The sequence below is a fragment of the Ranitomeya imitator genome, chromosome 5 (assembly GCF_032444005.1).
Source record: "Ranitomeya imitator isolate aRanImi1 chromosome 5, aRanImi1.pri, whole genome shotgun sequence".
Lineage (NCBI taxonomy): Eukaryota > Metazoa > Chordata > Amphibia > Anura > Dendrobatidae > Ranitomeya > Ranitomeya imitator.
In genome coordinates this window covers 46,310,243-46,334,686 of record NC_091286.1, presented here as the reverse complement: position 1 = coordinate 46,334,686, position 24,444 = coordinate 46,310,243, and the positions used below count along the sequence as shown (strand labels likewise).

Sequence of the window (24,444 nt, the reverse complement as noted above, 5' to 3'; positions counted from 1 at the left end):
CTAAAATTTGTTTGGCAATTTCTCCTGAGTACACCGATACCTCACATGTGGGGGTAAACCACTGTTTGGGCACATGGTAAGGCTCGGAAGGGAAGGAGCGCCATTTGACTTTTTGAATGAAAAATTATCTCCATCGTTAGCGGACACCATGTCGCGTTTGGAGAGACCCTGTGTGCTTAAACATTGGAGCTCCCCCACAAGTGACCCCATTTTGGAAACTGGACCCCCCAAGGAACTTATCTAGATGCCTAGTGAGCACTTTAAACCCTCAGGTGCTTCACAAATTGATCCGTAAAAATGAAAAAGTACTTTTTTTTCACAAAAAAATTCTTTTCGCCTCAATTTTTTCATTTTCACATGGGCAATAGGATAAAATGGATCCTAAAATTTGTTGGGCAATTTCTCCCGAGTACGCCGATACCTCATATGTGGGGGTAAACCACTGTTTGGGCACACGGCAGGGCTCGGAAGGGAAGGCGCGCCTTTTAACTTTTTGAATGGAAAATTAGCTCCAATTGTTAGCGGACACCATGTCGCATTTGGAGAGCCCCTGTGTGCCTATGCAATGGAGCTCCCCCACAAGTGACCCCATTTTGGAAACTAGACCCCCCAAGGAACTTATCTAGATGCATATTGAGCACTTTAAACCCCCAGGTGCTTCACAGAAGTTTATAATGCAGAGTCATGAAAATAAAAAATAATTTTTCTTTTCTCAAAAATGATTTTTTAGCCTGGAATTTCCTATTTTGCCAATGGTAATAGGAGAAATTGGACTACAAATGTTGTTGTCCAGTTTGTCCTGATTATGCAGATACCCCATATGTGGGGGTAAACCACTGTTTGGGCGCACGGCAGGGCTCAGAAGGGAAGGCACGCCATTTGGCTTTTTAAATGGAAAATTATCTCCAATCATTAGCGGACACCATGTCGCGTTTGGAGAGCCCCTGTGTGCCTAAACATTGGAGATCCCCCACAAATTACCCCATTTTGGAAACTAGACCCCCAAAGGAACTAATCTAGATGTGTAGTGAGCACTTTGAACCCTCAAGTGCTTCACAGAAGTTTATAACGCAGAGCCATGAAAATAAAAAAAAAAATTTATTTTCTCAAAAATGATTTTTTAGCCCGCAATTTTTTATTTTCCCAAGAGTAACAGGAGAAATTTGACCCCAAAAGTTGTTGTCCAGTTTCTCCTGAGTACGCTGATACCCCATATGTGGGGGTAAACCAATGTTTAGGCACATGCTGGGGCTCGGAAGTGAAGTAGTGCCGTTTTGAAATGCAGACTTTGATGGAATGCTCTGCGGGCGTCACGTTGCGTTTGCAGAGCCCCTGATGTTGCTAAACAGTAGAAACCCCCCACAAGTGACCCCATTTTGGAAACTAGACCCCGAAAGGAACTTATCTAAATGTGAGGTGAGCACTTTGAACCCCCAAGTGCTTCACAGAAGTTCATAACGCAGAGCAGTTAAAATAATAAATACGTTTTCTTTCCTAAAAAATAATTTTTTAGCCCAGAATTTTTTATTTTCCCAAGGGTTTCAGGAGAAATTGGACCACAAAAGTTGTTGTCCAGTTTCTCCTGAGTAAGCTGATACCCCATGTGTGGGGGTAAACCACTGTTTGGGCATACGTGGGGGCTCAGAAGGGAAGTAGTGACTTTTGAAATGCAGACTTTGATGGAATGGTCTGCGGGCGTCACGTTGCGTTTGCAGAGCCCCTGGTGTGCCTAAACAGTAGAAACCCCCCACAAGTGACCCCATTTTAGAAACTAGACCCCCAAAGGAACTTATCTAGATATGTGGTGAGCACTTTCAACCCCCAAGTGCTTTACAGAAGTTTATAACGCAGAGCCGTGAAAATAATAAATACGTTTTCTTTCCTCAAAAATAATTTTTTAGCCCAGAATTTTTTATTTTCCCAAGGGTTACAGGAGAAATTGGACCACAAAAGTTGTTGTCTAGTTTCTCCTGAGTACGCTGATGCCCCATGTGTGGGGGTAAACCACTGTTTGGGCACACGTGGGGGCTCAGAAGGGAAGTAGTGACTTTTGAAATGCAGACTTTGATGGAATGGTCTACGGGCGTCACGTTGCGTTTGCAGAGCCCCTGGTGTGCCTAAACAGTAGAAACCCCCCACAAGTGACCCCATTTTGGAAACTAGACCCCCCAAGGAACTTATCTAGATATGTGGTGAGCACTTTGAACCCCCAAGTGCTTCACAGACGTTTACAACGCAGAGCCGTGAAAATAAAAAATCATTTTTCTTTCCTCAAAAATGATGTTTTAGCAAGCAATTTTTTATTTTCTCAAGGGTAGCAGGAGAAATTGGACCCCAGTAATTGTTGCGCAGTTTGTCCTGAATATGCTGGTACCCCATATGTGGGGGTAAACCACTGTTTGGGCACACGTCGGGGTTCGGAAGTGAGGGAGCACCATTTGAATTTTTGAATACAAGATTGGCTGGAATCAATGGTGGCGCCATGTTGCGTTTGGAGACCCCCTGAAGTGCCTAAACAGTGGAAACCCCTCAATTCTAACTCCAACACACCCCTAACCCTTATCCCAACTGTAGCCGTAACCCTAATCACAACCCTAACCCCAACACACCCCTAACCCTAACCACAACCCTAATTCCAACCCAACCCTAACCCTAAGGCTATGTGCCAACGTTGCGGATTCGTATGAGATTTTTCAGCACCATTTTTGAAAAATCCGCGGGTAAAAGGCACTGCGTTTTACCTGTGGATTTACCGTGGATTTCCAGTGTTTTTTGTGCGGATTTCACCTGTGGATTCCTATTGAGGAACAGGTGTAAAACGCTGCGGAATCCGCACAAAGAATTGGCATGCTGCGGAAAATACAACGCAGCGTTCCCGCGCGGTATTTTCCGCACCATGGGCACAGCGGATTTGGTTTTCCATATGTTTACATGGTACTGTAAACCTGATGGAACACTGCTGCGAATCCGCAGCGGCCAATCCGCAGCCAAATCCGCACCGTGTGCACATAGCCTAATTCTAAAGGTATGTGCACACGCTGCGGATCCGCAGCAGTTTCCCATGAGTTTACAGTTCAATGTAAACCTATGGGAACCAAAAATCGCTGTACACACGCTGCGGAAAAACTGCACGGAAACGCAGCGGTTTACATTCTGCAGCATGTCACTTCTTTCTGCGGATTCCGCAGCGGTTTTACAACTGCTCCAATAGAAAATCGCAGTTGTAAAACCGCAGTGAAATGCGCAGAAAAACCGCGGTAAATCCACGATAAATCGGCAGCGGTTTAGCACTGCGGATTTATCAAATCCGCAGCGGAAAAATCCGCATAGGACCAGAATACGTGTGCACATTCCTAACCCTACCCCTAACCCTAACCTTAACCCTACCCCTAACCCTACCCCTAACCCTATCCCTAACCCTAACCCTACCCCTAACCCTAACCCTACCCCTAACCCTACCCCTAACCCTAACCCTAGTTCTTACCCCAACCTTAGTGAAAAAAAAAGAATTCTTTATTTTTTTTTATTGTCCCTACCTATGGGGGTGACAAAGGGGGGGGGGGGGGGTCATTTACTATTTTTTTTATTTTGATCACTGAGATGTTATATCTCAGTGATCAAAATTCACTTTGGAACGAATCTGCCAGTCGGCAGATTCGGCGGGCGCACTGCACATGCGCCCGCCATTTTGGAAGATGGCGGCGCCCAGGAAAGAAGACGGACGGACCCCGGGCGGCTAGGTAAGTATAAGGGGGGGGGAGACCAGGGCACGGGGGGGGGGGGGGGGCGTCGGAGCACGGGGGGTTGGATCGGAGCATGGGGGTGGGTGGATTGGAGCACGGGGGGGAGGATTGGAGCACGGGGGAGGATTGGAGCGCGGGGTGGGGGATCGCTGTGCGGGGGGGGGTGGATCGGAGCACGGGGGGGAGATCGCTGTGTGGGGGGGGGTGATCGGAGTGCGGGGGGGTGATTGGAGCACGGGGGGTGTGATTGGAGCACGGGGGGAGCGGGCAGGAGGACGGGGGAGCGGAGCACAGGACTGAGGGGAGCAGACCACAGATCGGGGGGCGATCGGAGGGGTGGGGTGGGTGCACATAAGTGTTTCCAGCCATGGCCGATGATATTGCAGCATCGGCCATGGCTGGATTGTAATATTTCACCAGTTTTTTAGGTGAAATATTACAAATCGCTCTGATTGGCAGTTTCACTTTCAACAGCCAATCAGAGCGATCGTAGCCACGGGGGGTGAAGCCACCCCCCCTGGGCTAAACTACCACTCCCCCTGTCCCTGCAGATCGGGTGAAATGGGAGTTAACCCTTTCACCCGATCTGCAGGGACGCGATCTTTCCATGACGCATATGCTGCGTCATGGGTCGGAATGGCACCGACTTTCATGACGCAGCGTATGCGTCAAAGGTCGGGAAGGGGTTAAAAGGTAAATAAACTTTTTAGCCCCTGTCCTGTACAGTGGTGGTCCTGTTCCTGGGGACGCAGTCAGACGGTAGTATAAATCAGATGGAGATCGGAACACAATTCTCAGACTCTCTCGACCCGAGCCTGACAGCTGTATGTATTCCAATGAAGCTGTCACGCTCGGGTTGGGAGAGCCGCCGGCCAGAATGATCATCGTATTCCGATCTCCGTCCAATTTATATGGCCGCCTGTCTGTACACTGAGATAAAGATACTTAGCGCATAAATTGGCCAATTCATGTGTGCCCAGCAGCCATGGCAAGGCGATCTTCATTGCTGGGAACCTGCCTAACGTGATTCCTCACTTGGTCTGATTTATATGGGGAGATAGGATCCTGCTCTTGGGCACAAGAATTGGCCAATTTATCGCTAAGTGTCTTCATTTTTTCATAGTATTCCAGAGTGCTACTTTATTTATTAGTTATTCATGATGCTTATAACCATAGACTAAAATCACTTTTGTGACGGTTCAGATTTTTTTTGGGGGGGGAAGCAGAATTTTTATTGAGAAAGGGGCCTACATCATTAAATACTTTCCATGATTCTATTAAGGAAAATTCCTTTCCTCACATATTTAGATTTTTTTTAAATTCCAAGTAAAATCCATGTAAAAGCACATTGGAAATCCAAAAATGAATCACAGATGATAACCATTCACAGACAGTTGGCATCATCCTTGTCTTATCAAATAGCTGCACAGATTGTTCTGTAGCGTTTTTGCTATGTAATCTGACAGCAGCATGGTGTAGGGACAGAGATCACGATTTCATCGATGTGTCACTTAGTTTACTGGGTGCAGAAGTTGTGATAGAATCACAGTTTTCTCTGCTGCAGATCTCAGAATGCAGAGTTGTATAACCCCGCCCACACTATTGATTGGTGCTAATCAGTGCTGGGGGGTGTGGTTGAACCAGGAGGCATGAAACACCTAGTCCTCTAGTGATAATCTCCTGCTGATAAAACACTGATTTTATTAAAACAGCAACCGACACATTGCTTGAATCAGGGTTTCTGCCCCATACATCATTATGCTCTCAGATTACATAGCAAAACCTGCTGATGGATTCCGTTTAATTTTTGTAAAAAAAAATAATGTTTTTTTTTCAATTTTTTTTCACAGGTTGGCTCGCAACGTTTTAGTGTCAATATGCCTCACAAGTTTAGTATCCACAACTACAAAGTACCCACATTCTGTGATCACTGTGGTTCATTACTATGGGGTCTTATGAGGCAAGGTTTACAATGCAAAGGTGAGAAATGTTTTCTATTACTATATAAGGTTTGTAAATTAGAAGAAAGAGACCAACATGTTTTCAGGATACTGTCCTATGATCTTTTGTTAGAGTCAATAGTTTTTTTTATTAGGAATCATTAAAAAAATGACTCCGCCTCAGTAGGTATTGTTGTTATGGCCCCGTGGAGTTCTTGATTGCCTCTCGGAACCTCCAACAAATGTGTTAATCAGCTTATATACAAGATCCTTAAAATAATTTAGATGCCAGATCAGGCCTAGAAATCGCTCAGACACCAGTGTTGACCCCTACAATAGTAGATAACACTCCTAATTCTGTCCCATAACCAATTTTATTAATTAAAACAGATTACAGACCAGACCTCCAAGTTCTTCAGACCCCGATCTAGACTCCACAATTACCCAGACCTCAGACCACACTGGTTAAGGAATTGGACCTTAGATCAGACTCGAAAATAATTCACTTCCTAAATTTAATCAGAGCCCTAAAATGAATTCCGATCCAGACCAGACTCCTAAATTAATTCAGAATCTTACCCAGACCCCTAAGTTTATCGAATCCTGGACTCCTAATATCCTACATCTGACCCTGTGTTACACCCCAAAATAGTTCAGACCCTAGACCAGACCCCCATATTATTACAGAGAAAAGACTAGTACACGTGAACATGACTAACTTCATAATATACAGTATCTTACTAGAGAAATCTGCTTTTTCCTCCCGGATAGGGATGAACGGACCCGTGGAATTTCCGGTTCTGTAGCCCGACCCGAACTTTATTCCAAAGTTCGGATACAAGAACTGTACCTGAACTTGAACCAGAACCCGGATCACATTGAAAACAATGGGGATCCAAACTTTTGAACCAGAAAATTCTCTCTCTCCCCCAACTGACTTCCTGTGGAACTCCGAACATCACAGCGGACGTCTGGGGAAAGTCAGTGTACGCCGAACTTTTAAGTTTGGGTCTGCTCATCCCTACTCCTGGATTGATATTTCATTCTCAATACTCTAAATTCACACATAAAATGTGTCTTCAGTAAATACAGATATTCCCCATGACTAAGATAGGAGATGACAGTTGGAGCTCATTAAGTTATATGGAGAACTGTAAGGCTGTGTGCACACGTCAGTGGCTCCGGTACGTGAGGTGACAGTTTCCTCACGTACCGGAGACACTGACTCACGTAGACACATTGAAATCAATGTGTCTCTGCACATGTCAGCATGTTTTCACGGACCGTGTGTCCATGTGCAAAACACGGAGACATGTCAGTGTTCGTGGGAGCGCACAGATTACACGGACCCATTAAAGTCAATGGGTCCGTGTAAAACACGTACCACACACGGACGCTGTCCGTGTTCAGTCCGTGTGCCGTGCAGGAGACAGCGCTACTGTAAGCGCTGTCCCCCCCATGTGGTGCTGAAGCAGCCATTCATATCTTCTTTCCAGCAGCGTTCGCTGGCTAGAAGATCTGAAAAATACTTTTTTTTTGTTTTTTTCCGTGTTTAAAATAAAGATCCCTGTCCCCACCCCCCTCCCATCTCCTGTGCGCCCCCCGCTGTTACTAAAATACTCACCCGGCTCCCTCGCAGCGTCCTGTCCTCGCCGCACCTTCTCCTGTATGAGCGGTCACGTGGTGCCGCCGATTACAGTCATGAATATGCGGCTCTACCTCCCATAAGGGTGGAGCCGCTTATTCATGACTGTAATGGGAACCAGATGCAGGGGACAGCACTTACTTGTAGCGCTGTCTCCTGCACGGTCCGTGTGGTACCCAGTTGGCACACGGCTGCCACACGTGTGCCACACTGATGTTCACGGTAAGCACTCAGACACACGGACACGGATAATTCCGGTACCGATTTTTCCGGTACCGGAATTATCTGGACGTGTGAGACTGGTCTAAGGCTGTGTGCACACGTTGCAGATTTTTCACGTTTTTTTCACGTTTTTTTGCTATAAAAACGCGAAAAAACGCATACATTATGCATGCCATCATTTAGAATGCATTCTGCAATTTTTGAGCACGTGATGCGTTTTTTCCGTGAAAAAAACGCATCGCAGTAAAAAAAACGCAGCATGTTTATTAATTTTGCGGATTTTTTGTGGATTTCCCACTATATAATTGCATTGGAAACTGATTTAAGAGTAAGGCAATGTGCACACGTTGCGGATTAGGTTTAGGAATTTCTGGTGCAGATTCTGCCTCTCCTGGCAGAAAACGCACCTGCGGATTTGTCGCGTTTTTTGTGCGGTTCCGCAGCATTTTTTGTGCGTTTTTGCTGCGTTTTTCTTGCGGATTTGCTGCGTTTTTTACCCCTGCGGTTTTCTATAATGGAATGGGTACAAAAACGCTGCAGATTCACAAAAAAGAAGTGACATGCTACTTCTTTTAAACCGCAGCGTTTCCGCAGCGGATTTTCCGCAAAGTGTGCAGAGCATTTTTTTTTCTCTCATTGATTTACGTTGTACTGTAAATCAATTGCGGATCTGCAGCGTTTCTGCACCTCAAAATACGCTGCGGATCCGCTGAGAATCCGCAACGTGTGAACATACCCTAAGTGATCAATCCAGGAGGAGAAAGAAGCAGATTTCTCTGACAAGACATATTACAAAATTGATTATTATCATGTGTATTATTGATTTATGAAATAAAAAATAAAACAACGGTTACTCTTTAAATTCTCTGCAGACCCACGTCTGTGTCATAAAATACCCCCGGCACTTGTAAAGGGAGTAAATCCAGTAATCAAAATATATGACAGAAATGCTATTTATATATTTGTTGCTATAGAGACTTAGACAGGGGTTTTTAATATCTTGCAGTAAATCACCGCGAAAAGAAATTTCAATATGTCTAATAAAAATATGGATGATCACATTCGAGAGAGTCCATAAAATCCCTGCTGTTTGTTATTCTCCTCCGGAAAATAGTTTATGATTGACAACTTTTAATGCCCAAGCGGAGCAAGGTATCAGGTTGCTTCCCCAAGTGGCAAATTTGTTGTCAAACTTTCCGTGACTGCAAATGAGATGAATTGATATAAATGAGATTGTTTGGGCTGGATTCAGACACATGGGACAGGAATGGGTGCAATGAATCCGCACTAGAGGGCGATGTCGTCGTAGAGTTGATGCTGTTGGATTTCCGTAGACTTCACGTAGTTTCTCTTCTCTGACCACATACGTTAAACGTTAGATTTCGGACGTCTCAGAATGAAGGGGGAAAAGGATGTGACAGTTTGTATTCGTAACGGTCAAATCTTCCGTGTTTCTTCTTCCTTCTTTTTTTTTTATAAACATGAATCTAATCCCTATCATTATATTGTTCTGCAATCAAATTCGTTCAGAGAGAAACCGTAGACCTTCACTTCAGCCAGGGAGTAAATATGTCCTGCATCCAGCTCTTATTGACCCACATAAGATTTTGTTGCCACCGTTGCGTATATAGTTGGGCCTAATGAAGAACTTTGTAAAGAAAATGGTTCAAAATGTGAAAGCATCTAAGTATCTCATTGATAAACTTCCAAGAATGAGTGATAAAGATAAAGGAAGGAGTCTTTACGTACCTCAGATTCGTAAGGTTCTTCAAGATGAGGAGTCTCTCGGTTTGTTGCAGGGCAAGGAGAAGGCTGATGAGTAGCATTCATATTAGTGGTAACTATTTTTTTGGGGGGAAACTCAAGACCAGATTACTATGAAGAGTTGGTGGAAAATCTGCTCAAATCTTACTCAGAGTGGTGACTGAACCCGGTCCATCGCTGCCCCCAGAACGCTGCTGGGAGGAATAAAGTTCATTTTCTCCCCGCAGCATCAGGCTACGTGCAGGCACCGGGCGGCATAATAACGCTATTAACCCATATCTGTGGGTTAATTGTGTTTTTCCTGGTGACCGGTTAAAGTGCCTATAAAATATTAACGAAAAAAAAACATTAAAACGTGTCATTTCTCTCAAGTTTTTGTTTGTTTTATCTCCTACATGTACAGCAATAAACTTTAAATGATAACTAGGTGATCACGTGTCATAACTGGAATATCCCTTTAACTGGCACTTTAGAAATTCTCTGTCACTTTCTCTTTGATTCATTCTATCTTTCTTTTTCATTTTTTCTTTCTTTGTCTCGTTCTTTCTTTCTCTTTCTTTTCCATCCTTTTCTTTCTCTCTATTTTTACTTTTTCGTTCATAATATTCCTTTCGCTTTCTTTCTCTCTTTTTTCTTTCTTTTCTCTTTCTCTATCTTTATTTTTGTTTTTCAATCTTTCTTTCTTTCTTTCTTTCTTTCTTTCTTTCTTTCTTTCTTTCTTTCTTTCTTTCTTTCTTTCTTTCTTTCTTTCTTTCTTTCTTTCTTTCTTTCTTTCTTTCTTTCTTTCTTTCTTTCTTTCCATAGTACAAATATATTAAACAAATGCCACAATTCTCTGACCCCACTGGGGCTCACAATCTAAATTCCCTATCAGTATGTTTTTGGAGTGTGGGAGGAAACCGGAGAACCCGGAGGAAACCCACGCAAACACGGAGAGAACATACTTGCAGATGTTGTCCTTGGTGGGATTTGGATCCAGGACTCCAGCGCTGCAAAATAACAGTTGTAACCAAACAAAACCATAAAGCGTCATTCCCTCTTTAGAAGTTATTATAACCATCTTCTGATTGGTCTGATCCGTGTTGGGGTCCGACTGTCCAGACTCCTAGCGGCATTCATATAGAAAATGAATCGGAGCATCGTAGTGGAGGTGCGCATTCATGGCCACTGGTCCATTCAGAAAGGACGTTTCAGAGCCCAGTTCTTGGGATCGGTTGCAGTCCCAGCAGTCCAACCTACACCAATCAGCAAGTTAGCGCCTATCCATTACATAGTATTGTATACAGGAGTCCTTGTGTTGAGTTTTGACTTGTGTTTGAGTTTCCTTGTGTTGAGGTTTCTGGATTTTCTAATCTTTGTTCTTTTTCATTATTTTCCCAGTTTGTAAAATGAACGTACATAGACGCTGTGAATCTAATGTAGCACCAAACTGTGGAGTGGATTCTCGAGGTATAGCTAAAGTATTGGCTGACCTGGGGGTTACACCGGATAAAATCACAGCTGCTGGCCAGAGGAGGAAAAAGGTAAAAATTCTTCTACGTAATATCTGATCCACCTTTTAGACCATGATGAAGCAGCAGAGGTTTGATTCTCAATATGAGGAGGAGGGAAACTGATCCGGAATAGAGTGGAGGTCAAACATTGTTCATCTCCGCTCCATTCATATCCCAATGATCAGTAAATTACCTCTAGCCTATAGGTAGGGGACAGCTTACTATCTTGAGAATACACCTTTCATTTATTTTCTAACAAGGAATGGTGAAAGAAATAATAAAATAAATAAATAATTATAACCTGTTGTCTACCTGCCACCCCAGCACCACCCCAGCACCATCCCAGCACCATTTCAGCACCATCCCAGCACAACCCCAGCACCACTCCAGCACCATCCCAGCACCACCCCTGCACAATCCTAGCACCACCCCAGCACCACTCCAACACCATCCCAGCACCACCCCTGCACAATCCTAGCACCATCCCAGCACCTCCACAACACCACCCCAGCACCACACCACCACCACCACACCCCCACCACGTCAGCACCACCCCAGCACCATCCCAGCACCACCCCAGCACCACCCCAGCACCACCCCAGCACCATCCCAACACCATCCCAGCACCATTTCAGCACCACCCCAGCACAACCCCAGCACCATCCCAGCACCACCCTGCACGATCCTAGCACCACCCCAGCACCATCCCAGCACCACCACAACACCACCCCAGCACCTCCACAACACCACCCCAGCACCACACCACCACCACGCCAGCACCATCCCAGCACCACTCCAGCACCATCCCAGCACCACCCCAGCACCATCCCAGCACCACCCCAGCACCATTCCAGCACCATACCAGCACCATTTCAGCACCACCCCAGCACAACCCCAGCACCACTCCAGCACCATCCCAGCACCACCCCTGCACGATCCTAGCACCACCCCAGCACCATCTCAGCACCATCCCAGCACCACCCCAGCACCACCCCAGCACCACCCCAGCACCATCCCAGCACCACCCCAGCACCATCCCAGCACCATTCCAGCACCACCCCTGCACGATCCGAGCACCATCCCAGCACCACCACAACACCATCCCAGCACCATTCCAGCACCATACCAGCACCATTTCAGCACCACCCCAGCACAACCCCAGCACCACTCCAGCACCATCCCAGCACCACCCCTGCACAATCCTAGCACCACCCCAGCACCACTCCAACACCATCCCAGCACCACCCCTGCACAATCCTAGCACCATCCCAGCACCTCCCCAGCACCTCCACAACACCACCCCAGCACCACACCACCACCACACCCCCACCACGCCAGCACCACCCCAGCACCACCCCAGCACCATCCCAGCACCATCCCAGCACCACCCCAGCACCACCCCAGCACCATCCCAGCACCATTCCAACACCATCCCAGCACCATTTCAGCACCACCCCAGCACAACCCCAGCACCATCCCAGCACCACCCCTGCACGATCCGAGCACCATCCCAGCACCACCACAACACCATCCCAGCACCATTCCAGCACCATACCAGCACCATTTCAGCACCACCCCAGCACAACCCCAGCACCACTCCAGCACCATCCCAGCACCACCCCTGCACGATCCTAGCACCACCCCAGCACCATCTCAGCACCATCCCAGCACCACCCCAGCACCATCCCAGCACCACCCCAGCACCATCCCAGCACCACCCCAGCACCATCCCAGCACCATTCCAGCACCACCCCTGCACGATCCGAGCACCATCCCAGCACCACCACAACACCATCCCAGCACCATACCAGCACCATTTCAGCACCACCCCAGCACAACCCCAACACCACTCCAGCACCACTCCAGCACCATCCCAGCACCACCCCTGCATATCCTAGCACCACCCCAGCACCACTCCAACACCATCCCAGCACCACCCCTGCACAATCCTAGCACCATCCCAGCACCTCCCCAGCACCTCCACAACACCACCCCAGCACCACACCACCACCACACCCCCACCACGCCAGCACCACCCCAGCACCACCCCAGCACCATCCCAGCACCATCCCAGCACCACCCCAGCACCACCCCAGCACCATCCCAGCACCATTCCAACACCATCCCAGCACCATTTCAGCACCACCCCAGCACAACCCCAGCACCATCCCAGCACCACCCCTGCACGATCCGAGCACCATCCCAGCACCACCACAACACCATCCCAGCACCATACCAGCACCATTTCAGCACCACCCCAGCACAACCCCAGCACCACTCCAGCACCATCCCAGCACCACCCCTGCACGATCCTAGCACCACCCCAGCACCATCCCAGCACCATTCCAGCACCACCCCTGCACAATCCCAGCACCATCCCAGCACCACTCCAGCACCATCCCAGCACCACCCCAGCACCACCCCAGCACCACTCCAGCACCATCCCAGCACCACCCCTGCACGATCCTAGCACCACCCCAGCACCATCCCAGCACCATTCCAGCACCACCCCTGCACAATCCCAGCACCATCCCAGCACCACTCCAGCACCATCCCAGCACCACCCCAGCACCATCCCAGCACCACCCCAGCACCATCCCAGCATCATCCCAGCACCACCCCTGCACGATCCCAGCACCATCCCAGCACCACCACAACACCACCCCAGCACCGCCACAACACCACCCCAGCACCACACCACCACCACGCCAGCACCACTCCAACACCATCCCAGCACTACTCCAGTGCCACTCCAGCACTGTTTCTTCTGGAAGTCCCTGCCTGTTTCTGCTCACTTTGCTGCCGCGATCACATGACTGCTGCAGCCACTTCTCTTCAGCAGCGCACCGATTCCCTCCCTGGCTTCATGCTTTGCACGATGTGGTGCACTCCTGAAGACTGACAGTTTGGGCCTGTGCCATGGTTGCCCTTCTGGCTCGACCAAAGTGCTTTCCCAGGTTACTACCCGAAGCAGCTTTGTTTTTGCAACATGGAAGAAGTGCAGTAACTGAGGCTAGTAAGATCCTATCGTTTGCTCCTTACCTAGGCAACTGGCCTTTCTGAGATTGCAGGGTGGTCGGTAACCTAGCCCACAAGCACTAAACTATACCAAACCATAAAAATCTCTCCGTTTTTCAGAACAGAGAGGATTTTTGCTAAGAAGCAAATTGAAAAGTTTCTTGATTTTACAAGCACTTTGCAATTGTCACCATTTAAGAACGTGATAAAACCCCTTTAAGTGGGTTGTCAAACACTTGAGGTACAAGTCTACAGTCACTCTTATGTGACTGCATACTTGCGTATCTTCATATCGTGAGCACCGCGTGCTATCAAGATTTTCTGGCATCGGCCACGTGACTGCAAGTATTCAATTTAAATACGTGTGGTCACGTGCCGACTAGATGCTTAATGCAAGTGTATAGTGAGGCCGGACAAGTCTAGTCTGCATGTGGTCGGACGTATGCAAATTGCATACTTGTGGTCACATGAACACGCGCTCCCGGCGAGAATCTTCACAGCGTGAATTGTACTCGATGTGAAGATTCATAGAGTGACTGCAGACTCGTACCCAAACAGGCAGGACAAACCTTCTAAGTACCGTACTTTTGTCACAGCTGTGGTTTTGTTACAGTGTATCAGTGAAGGGAAAAGCTGTCACTCTGGAGTCTAGACAGCTCACAAAATTGCTTAAACTAATTGAAAATGAATATTCCAATTCACTGACAGCAAACAGAGATCTTGTTAATTGTATTGTATTTACATATCGCAGGAAATTGATATGTATATTTCTTTTAGTTAAACGCAGGCGCTGAAACCCAACCTCCCATCCCTGGGGCACCAACAGTAGAAGATGACAGGTCAAAATCTGCACCGACGTCTCCATGTGATCAGGGTTCGAGACCTCTATTACTTTTCACAATTGAGTTTCGGAAAGACATGAATTGAGATTCTAGTGTCGTCTACAGCAGTCACTTTAAGGAATCAGGAGTTTATCTACTAGGTTTATTAGGAAGCTGTAATCAGAAAATGATCTATTGTGGAAATCAGGTTTTTGTATTACTTGTATTAAAAAAAATAATAAAATCGGCAATTTTCTTATAGTACCTATCTTTATTTAAAAAAAAAAATAGAAATCTTGGAATTTTTACTCCACCCACTGTTTACGGTAATTTTTAGACTCCTACTTCCTGCTCTTTAAGGAGGAGTTTTCAGCAGGCTCCTTATCAGCAGAGGCAGAATTACAAAGCTGATAACACAGGATCCACCAAAATCTATAAGGAATTTCACAGCTGACTCTGCACCCTCTTTACAATGACCTTTGCACACGCACATTAGATGCTTTAGTACAAAAGATAGGATTGGGGTCTGTTCATTGTGGCTAACGTAAATGTGAATTTCCTTGGAAAACGGGAAGAAAAAGTATTTAAAAAAAAGCCCTGTGAGCAGTGTAAAAATTTCAAGATTTTAATTTTTTAGTTTTAATACAGATTGTGCTATGGGGAAAAAAAAATAAAACCATTGCCAAAAATGTTTAAAACATTTAAATCAAAAACCTGATTTAATCAATAGGACATTTTCTGATGACAACTTCCCTTCAAGCAGAATAACCAAAATTTTCCAAAAAGCGTATTTTCAACACTTTATTCTGATATAGAGACATGAAATCTGCGTTTTTTTTTACTCCATTGCCTGCTTGGTAAACAACCCTATGGCAACACTTCCTGCCATAGGTCTTGTGATAGCTATATTTGGTGAATATATTGCCTAGCTCATTAAAGGGGTAGACCAAGCTTGCGGTTCAAGTCTACATGTGACTGCTTTATGATTGCAGACATGTGAATCTTCACAGTGTGCATTGTGCGTGGTGTCAGGATTCTCCGGTGTCGGGAGAGGGCGGTGGAGAGCATAACAGCAAGTATGTGAGTTTCATACATGTGGTCACAAGCCGACTAGACGTGCAAGGCTTATCTCAATGCAAGTGAATCGAGCGAGCCCAGACAAGTCTAGTAGGAATGCGGCCACAAAAACGCAAATCGTATACTTATGGTCACATGACTGCCCCCTCCCGGTGCTGGAGAATCCTAACAGCATGTACGGTGCGCACTGTGAGGGTTCGCAGTAGAGTAACTGTAGACTTAAGCCCCAAGCCTGGACAAACCCTTTAATGGAAATACAGTACAGCTCATCAAGAGAATGCTAAGAGTGTGCAAAGCAGTCATCAAAGCAAAAGTGGCTACTTTGAAGAACCTAGAATATAAGACATATTTCAGTAGTTTCACACTTTTTTGTTAAGTATATAATTCCACATGTGTTAATTCATAGTTTTGATGCCTTCAGTATGAATGTACAATTTTCATAGTCATGAAAATACAGAAAAATCTTTAAATGAGAAGGTGTGTCCAAACTTTTGGTCTGTACTGTATACTAACTTAATTTTCCTCATAGCCTGGGTCTTCCATACCTAGGACGGGATATAGGCTACTGCAAGCAGTGGTCTTAATTCTGCTAATAATTACCCCCTAGCGAGTTTACGAATTCCTATAAAATGACACAGAAAATCCCATTATCTGTCAAATAGAGATAATCCTTGCTTCCACCCCTCGTGTGACAGTCCCACGTAAATCATTGCTGATGGCGAGTGATGTTCTTACTCATAAAGGAGAGTGATTCCAAAATAAAAATATGTAGGGAAATAGTTTTTTTTGCTTTTTTTCATTACCTGTCAAAAACACTATGCAAGATGATATTTGTGATGTTCCTCTGTTATTCCACTTGGAAATGAATGAAAATGTTGACAACCATCAGTATCAGTCCCCTTGTCAATAGCTCACGTCCCTGTATAGTCAGCACTGATGGAACGCTGTCAGAATGTGACAATAGATCCGCCAGGAGACATAACAGAGGAACGGCAGAAAGCAGTATTAAGAAAAGATGCTCCAGAATACAGACACGCCAGGAAAACCGACAGGTCCCCCTTAATACATATTCACTAGTTGGATAATTGGATAATTTTTAGACTTTTTGTCAAAAAGTTTTTCTCATATTTTCATTTAGAAATTAAGGAACTTGAAAATAACATCAGGAAAGCACTTTCGTTCGACAACCGGGGAGAAGAGCACAAAGCGGCAGCAATGGCATCAACGGACAGCCAGCTGACGATAACCGGGGAAAACGGAGAGAACGGGGAACTGAAAATTCACCAGGCAAAGAGGATAGGTCTGGAGGACTTCAACTTCATCAAAGTATTAGGAAAAGGCAGTTTTGGAAAAGTAAGATGTGATCAAACTAGTAACGAGGAGATTTATTAAAAGTGGCTGCTTTTATTCTAAAAACAGCACCACCCCCGAGCACAGGTTGTGTGTGGTATTGCAGCTCGGCTTCATTCACGTCGGTGGAGTTGAGCTGCAATACCAGACACGACCTCTGGATAGAGATGGTGCTGTAAACGTGACTTTCTAATCTTGTACAATCTCTTGAATGGTGCCGCATACGTTTTTCATCAGCCTTTGAATTTAGATAGTTTTTTACCTACTACCATTTATAAAGTTTTTTATATGGGGAACAGGGGTCCCAGGCGTGTGGGATTTACAGGGAACGTCTGAACACGAGGACTTGGCTATTTCCATAATTCCCATAAATGTGAATGTAGAATGTATCACACTTTTGCAGCCAACTCTCCATTCATTCTCAGCGTTGATGTGGGGGTCTCCGGTCTCCTCACCAGGCAGGTAGGGCACCCTTGTTCTCCACAGGGGTGCAGGACCCAGAGTTGAGACACCCCTGCTATCACACATTTTAAGATATCCTTTGACTATGACATAAATATCGATGTTAAGTACCGTATATACTCTCCTCCCGATTGAAATTACAACACCTTGAAGCCATTTTTCAACATGACCACGTCAGGACACATGTTGCTGGTGCTCCTTGTGAGCAGCCTGCGAGGCCTAAACATGTCAGAACGTCCTGCAGCGTCTCTGGAACTTGTCTTCCATTGAGCACATCTGTGACATCATTGATCGACAATTGCAAAGGAAGCTGCCAGCAGCGGATCTTGATGATTTTTCAATTTTTTTTTTCATAATTTGCAGATCATTATCTATATTCATCCTGTGATTTCCATAATTGCACAACTTTTTCTTCTGGGTGTTACAATGTCAGTATTGAGGAGTGTATGTCAGACACATAATCTGCTGGTGCGGTCAATACAGTCAGTAATTGTACATGGCTTCCCTGATGTCACTTTACAAGCAATGGTTGGCCTTTTGCATCCAGCTATATTGACAATACAAACCACTATGGGGTTTAGACATTGCAATGTGTTCCTCCAAGGTGACCAGGCTTGTGCCTCCTGTTTCCAGGTCATGCTAGCTGAGCTGAAAGGTAAAGATGAAGTATATGCTGTGAAAGTCCTGAAGAAGGACGTCATCTTACAAGATGATGATGTCGATTGCACTATGACAGAGAAGAGGATTTTGGCTCTGGCAAGAAAACATCCGTATCTGACACAACTGTACTGCTGCTTCCAGACTAAGGTAATGTGACTAGTGATGGCACTGTATACGATACGAGACAGTGGTGCAGTGCCCTCTATTAACCGAATTCATGGATCCTTTGCAGTGCTTTGTGTACCTGAGCTACCATCATAAGTGGAACCTATGCAACCCCATAAACCAAAGTTTGGGGCACAACGTAGTCTGCAGGACTGCAGACTTGCAGAGAATTAGCATCCTTGTTTATTGGATGGTCATGTTGCTGCTAAGTTTAACCCTTAAACAGTCAGCAAATATTTTTTTTTACTTATTATTACATTATCCTCCAGTTATTGCAAAGCTTCCTTCTCTCTTCACACACTATGCTGCAGGGCTGTTTCCATACCCTGTTCATGCTGCTTTAAAAGCTCCCTTCAACTGCTGCTCCACAAAATATTTGTGCACTATATTCAATTAGTCTGTGTGTACTGGGTTTTATATGAGCCCAACCCAGTATTAAGACAGGGAAAGCGACCTTCACAGATGGTTTCAATATAGTGCATGATATTGCTGAGCAGCGGTTGAAAGCAGTTTGTAAAGGAGCATGAAAAAGCACTCCAACCTAGTGTTTTGGAGAGAAGGAAGCAAAATAAGATAAGGAAGTATATAACAAGTAGAAATCCTGAAAGTATCGACCCTTTACAATTTTAGGTTGGTGAGACACTTATTTTTTTTTTTTTAACTCAAATAGATTTTTATTAAGTATACCATTGCAATGTACATATCATAGTCTTATTTTCAGTACAAAGTTTTCCCAGTTTCAAAACCCCAACCAATCCCTCCCACCCCAGTAAGACAGCTCACCTCTTTTAATAACACTGTTGTGAATTCTGCTCTTGGGTTCCCTCCAGTGGTTGTTGGTGGGAATGCAGTTGTCTCTGACTCGCAGTCCTGGCCAGGTGTATCGGATAATTACAATTCTGACTGGGATATTTAGGTGTGCAGGATCCTTTAGCCCTTGCCAGTTGACAATGTTTCTTTGGAAGTATTGGATCTCTGCCTGGCCTCTCCTGCTTATCTGCCAGTTCAGCAAAGATAAGTGTCTGTTTCTTTTCCTGTGGCACACATGCAGTGTGCTTATTTTCAGTACTGTTCGTTTGTTTGTCTTTTGTCCAGATTAGACTGTGTCTGTGTTTTCTCAGTCTGGTTGGTTTCACTGGAGTTGCAGATATACGCTCCTACATCTTTAGTTAGATGTAGGAAGTTTTTTGTATATTCTGCTGTGGATTTTTTGAAGGGTTTTATACTGACCGCACAGAACTCTGTCCTATCCTGTCCTATCCAGCTAGAGTGGCCTCCTGTGCTAAATCCTATTTTTTCTGCCTGTGTATGTTTTTTCCTCTCCGACTCACCGCCAATATTTGTGGTGGTCTGTCTATCCTTTGGGGATTTTCTCAGAGGCAAGTCAGTATTCCGATTTCCATCTTTAGGGGTATTTAGTCCTCCGGCTGTGACGAGGTGTCTAGGTTTGTTAGGTACACTCCATGGCTACTTCTATTGCGGTGTTAAGTTCAGGTTTGCGGTCAGTATAGTGGCCACTTTCTCCAGTGAAAGTTCTCATGCAGCTCCAAGGTCACCGAATCATAACATAACACATCCATCAGTGATACCTAATGAATTTTATCCTATTTAGGCCGCATACACCATGTTTTGCTCTCACTGACTCAGGCCCTTGATTCTTCCCTCCCCTTCACCTATCCTCTATTCCATTTTGAACCACGAAGACCACATTTTATCAAACATTTCTATTTTCCCCCATTTCTTATAAATCCCTTTTTCCAGTGTCAGACCCTGCTTCACATATTGGAGGAATTCTCGTCTTGTGGGCGGTTCCTCCTTAATCCAGTTTCGTGCTATTACCTGAGACACTTATTTATTCTTATAATTCATCTTCATACTTTTTCCATTTGTGGGTTTGCTAAGAATATAATTGTATTGTGTCATTGCTTCCATCTGTGTTTCACTTTGAATGTTTAGTTACATTGCAGAACTACTATAACTGTGCTAATGTGATGTATCTATCTAACCTAGCCCAAAACATTGACCCAAAACATTGCCACCTGTTCACATGGGACAAAAAAACATCTACTTTATTAGATGGAATCTGGTGTTGAGAGCTGCCCACTTTTATTTTGGATTTTTAACATTTCATAGGTTATTGAGTTACAACCTGTGGGTTGGCACCATATACACTTCATCCGAGCTTGTGCTGCTTCATTTTTTTTGCTATCAGTCTATCTATCTATCTATCTATCTATCTATCTATCTATCTATCTATCTATTATCTATCTATCTATTATCTATCTATCATCTATCTATCTATCTATTATCTATCTATCATCTATCTATCTATCTATTATCTATCTATCTATTATCTATCTATTATCAATTTATTATCTATCTATCTATTATCTATCTATTATCTATCTATCTATCTTTCTATCTATCTATCTATCTATCATCAATCTACCGTATATAGTCGAGTATAAGCCGAGATTTTCAGCCCATTTTTTTAGGCTGAAAGTGCCCCTCTTGGCTAATACTTGAGTCATTGCGGCGGGGGAGGGGGAGCGGCGGCTGTCACATACTCACCTGCTCCTGGCGCGGTCCCTGCATGTCTGATGGTCTCCGGACAGAGCTTCATGTGTTCAGCGGTCACGTGGTACCGCACATTAATGTAATGAATATGGATGCATATTCATTACTTTAATGAGTGGTACCATGTGACCGCTGAACTTAGGTAGTAGCTGCCGGCTCCCAGAGACCATCTGACAGTGAGAAGCTGCCAGTGACCGCGCCGGGAGCAGGTTAGTATAACGGGAGAGGGTGAGCATTCCGATATTCACCTGACCCCGCTCCACTGCCGGGCGCCACTCCGTCTTCTGTGTCCTCTGCTTGTTCAGGTCAGAGGGCGCGATGACGTGTTTACTCTGCGCCGCCCTCTCCCTGAACAGTCAGAGAGCCGGAAGACAGAGCGGCACCCGGCAGTGGAGCGGGGTCAGGTGAATATCGCAAGTGCCGGGGGCCTGAGCGACGAGAGGTGAGTATGTGATTTTTTTTATTTTAATTGCAGCATATGGGGCATAATCTGTGGAGCATCTTATGGAGCCATCATGAACTGTATGGAGCATTATATGGGGCTCCTGATTCAATATGGATATTCAAAAACACTTAAACTACTGATGTGTCAATTAATTTTACTTTTATTGGTATCTATTTTTATTTTCGAAATTTTCCCGTAGCTGCTGCATTTTCCACCCTAGGCTTATACTCAAGTCATTAAGTTTTCCCAGTTTTTTGTGGCAAAATTAGGGGGGTCAGCTTATACTCGAGTATATACAGTATATATTATATATCTATCTATATATATCTATCTATGTATTATCTATCTATCTATCTATTATCTATCTATCTATTTATCTATCTATCTATTATCTATCTATCTATCTATTTATCCATCTATCTATTATCTATCTATCTATCTATCTATTTATCCATCTATCTATCTATTATCTATCTATTATCTATCTATCCATCTATCTATTATCTATCTATCCATCTATCTATCTATTATCTATCTATCTATCTATTTATCTATCTATTATCTATTTATCTATCTACCTATTATCTATCTATTTATCCATCTATTATCTATTTATCTATCTACCTATTATCTATCTATTTATCCATCTATTATCTATTATCTATCTATCTATCTATCATCTATCTATCTATTATCTATCCATCTATCTATTATCTATCCTTCTATCTATATGTCTATCCATCTATCTATCATCTATACATCTATCTATCCTTCTATCTATCTATCTATTATCTATATATCATCTATCTATCATCTATCTATTTATCTATCTATCTATCTATCCATCTATCCATCTATCTATCATCTATCTATCATCTATCTATCTATCCATCTATCTATCTATTATCTATCTTATCTATCCATCTATCTATCTATTATCTATCTTATCTATCTATCTATCTATCTATCTATCTATCTATCTATCTATCTATCTATCTATCTATCCTTCTATCTATCTATCTATTATCTATCTATCATCTATCTATCTATCTATCCATCTATCTATTATCTATCTATCATCTATCTATCATCTATTTATCTATCTATCCATCTATCTATCTATTATCTATCTATCATCTATCTATCTATCCATCTATCTATCCTTCTATCTATCTATCTATTATCTATCTATCATCTATCTATCTATCTATCATCTATCTATCTATCTATCTATCCATCTATCTATTATCTATCTATCTATATATCTATCTATCCTTCTATCTATTATCTATTATTATCTATCTATCTATTATCTATCTATTATCTATCTATCTATTATCTATCTATCTATCTATTTATTATCTATCTATCTATCATCTATCTATCTATCTATCTATCATCTATCTATCTATTATCTATCTATCTATCTATTATCTATTATTATCTATCTATCTATTATCTATCTATCATCTATCTATCTATCTATCTATCTATCTATCTACTGTATGTATCCATCTATCTATTATCTATCTATTATCCATCTATCTATTATCTATTATCTATCTATCTATCTATCCTTCTATCTATCTGTGATCCTTCAGCTCAGTGAATTCTGATTTTCGTTGTGAAGTATGGGAAATGCCATCATCTCAGGATTACATAAACAGGATCTCAGAAAGCTTCACAATCTGTCTACAAAGCGTTTTGTTTGCAGCTTTGTATTTATGCCGTTCCGGCAGTTCTGCTATTTTTTACTCCCCATACAGGAAACAATAGGAATATGGTGCGGAGATAAGACCGGAGCGGACACTTGTACACAGACGCGGCTCTAGAATCTTGTCATTTCGGAGTATAAATAGCTGCGGTTTCACTGACTCCAAAATAACGTCTCAATATCCATCTTTATAAATCTGACTCTTCCTATTTACCGGCGGTATTTATATACTCGGTAACTGCGCAGCCTCCGTCTCTGGGTGACGGCTTCTTCTTCCATCTGTCACATCCTCGAGAAGGAGGAGGCCGCTGGGTGACCGAAAAAGCAGCTTCATGAAAGATAATATGTCTGCCTGGTCACAGAACAGAAGTTGTTTGTTTTTTTTAGAGGATTTTGAGAGGAGTAAAATAGGTAAATAAAACCCGAAAACCTTCATTACTCGCCTGCTGAATCCCCCCTGTTTCCGATGTGAACCCCCATGCTCTGCCGCAGCCGTGACATGCCATATATCCGCCTGCAATGTCTGCTGTATATTTCCAGTTCTTTTACCCGTGTTATCCGCTAGAATGGCGGCCCATTGTACAATTGTATCGGCCCATTTCCCTTCTTCTAATTTTTGTTAAATGTAAAAGATGTAGCAAAAGGACCCACGGATGCAGGCTCGGACTGACCCACAGGGGAACAGGAGAATTCTCCGGTGGGCCCCTATGCAAGAGTAAGACACTTACCCCCAACATGAGCAATAGTTGGCCAATACAGTACATTAATTCACTACAGTCCGTACAGACAAAAGCAGGATCCCAACATTCATTCAACAAACGACCTAGTTTATTTTTATATCGAATATATATATATTATAACATTTGCATGAATCTGAATAGTTGACCCCCAAGTCAATGTTACTGGTGGACCCCAGTCCTGCACTACATGAATGGCATACAGATGGAATACGGTTCATAATATGAATGAAAAGCATCCATTTTTTTTTTAATAAAAAGCAAATGATTTTTTTTAATCTGCTCATCTTTGCCATGCCTAAAAGAAAAGGCTTCTGTCACTTTAATTTCTGACATATTTATTTGATTTCCTTAATTTGCTGTGGTATCCTAGAATGCCACAAGGTGGCAGCAGAGTGCTAGGCAGTCTTTCTTCTGCGCTGTCCTACAAATGTTCTTCCCGGGTTTAGGGCAAATATATCCAGAAGGGATCAAATAGATGTTGATAATATGGTTTTGCTTCTCAGTCTGTAACATTCGGACCACCATGCAAAAAAAAAAAAATGATGTTGAGCATTTTTAACTTTTTATATGCATTCCTCTTTTGACATGAAATTACGTTACATTTACTG

General features: G+C 43.9%; 1 protein-coding gene across 1 annotated transcript in view; it reads left to right on the top strand.

The window, feature by feature from the left end:
- PRKCE (protein kinase C epsilon) overlaps positions 1-24,444 on the top strand; it is a 468,593-nt gene that overhangs the window by 269,267 nt on the left and 174,882 nt on the right. The window contains exons 6-10 of the mRNA XM_069768630.1: positions 5,594-5,723; positions 10,695-10,837; positions 14,603-14,699; positions 16,862-17,076; positions 18,169-18,342. Of these exons, the coding sequence (XP_069624731.1) occupies positions 5,594-5,723; positions 10,695-10,837; positions 14,603-14,699; positions 16,862-17,076; positions 18,169-18,342 (759 nt within the window). The remainder of the gene's footprint in view (positions 1-5,593; positions 5,724-10,694; positions 10,838-14,602; positions 14,700-16,861; positions 17,077-18,168; positions 18,343-24,444) is intronic.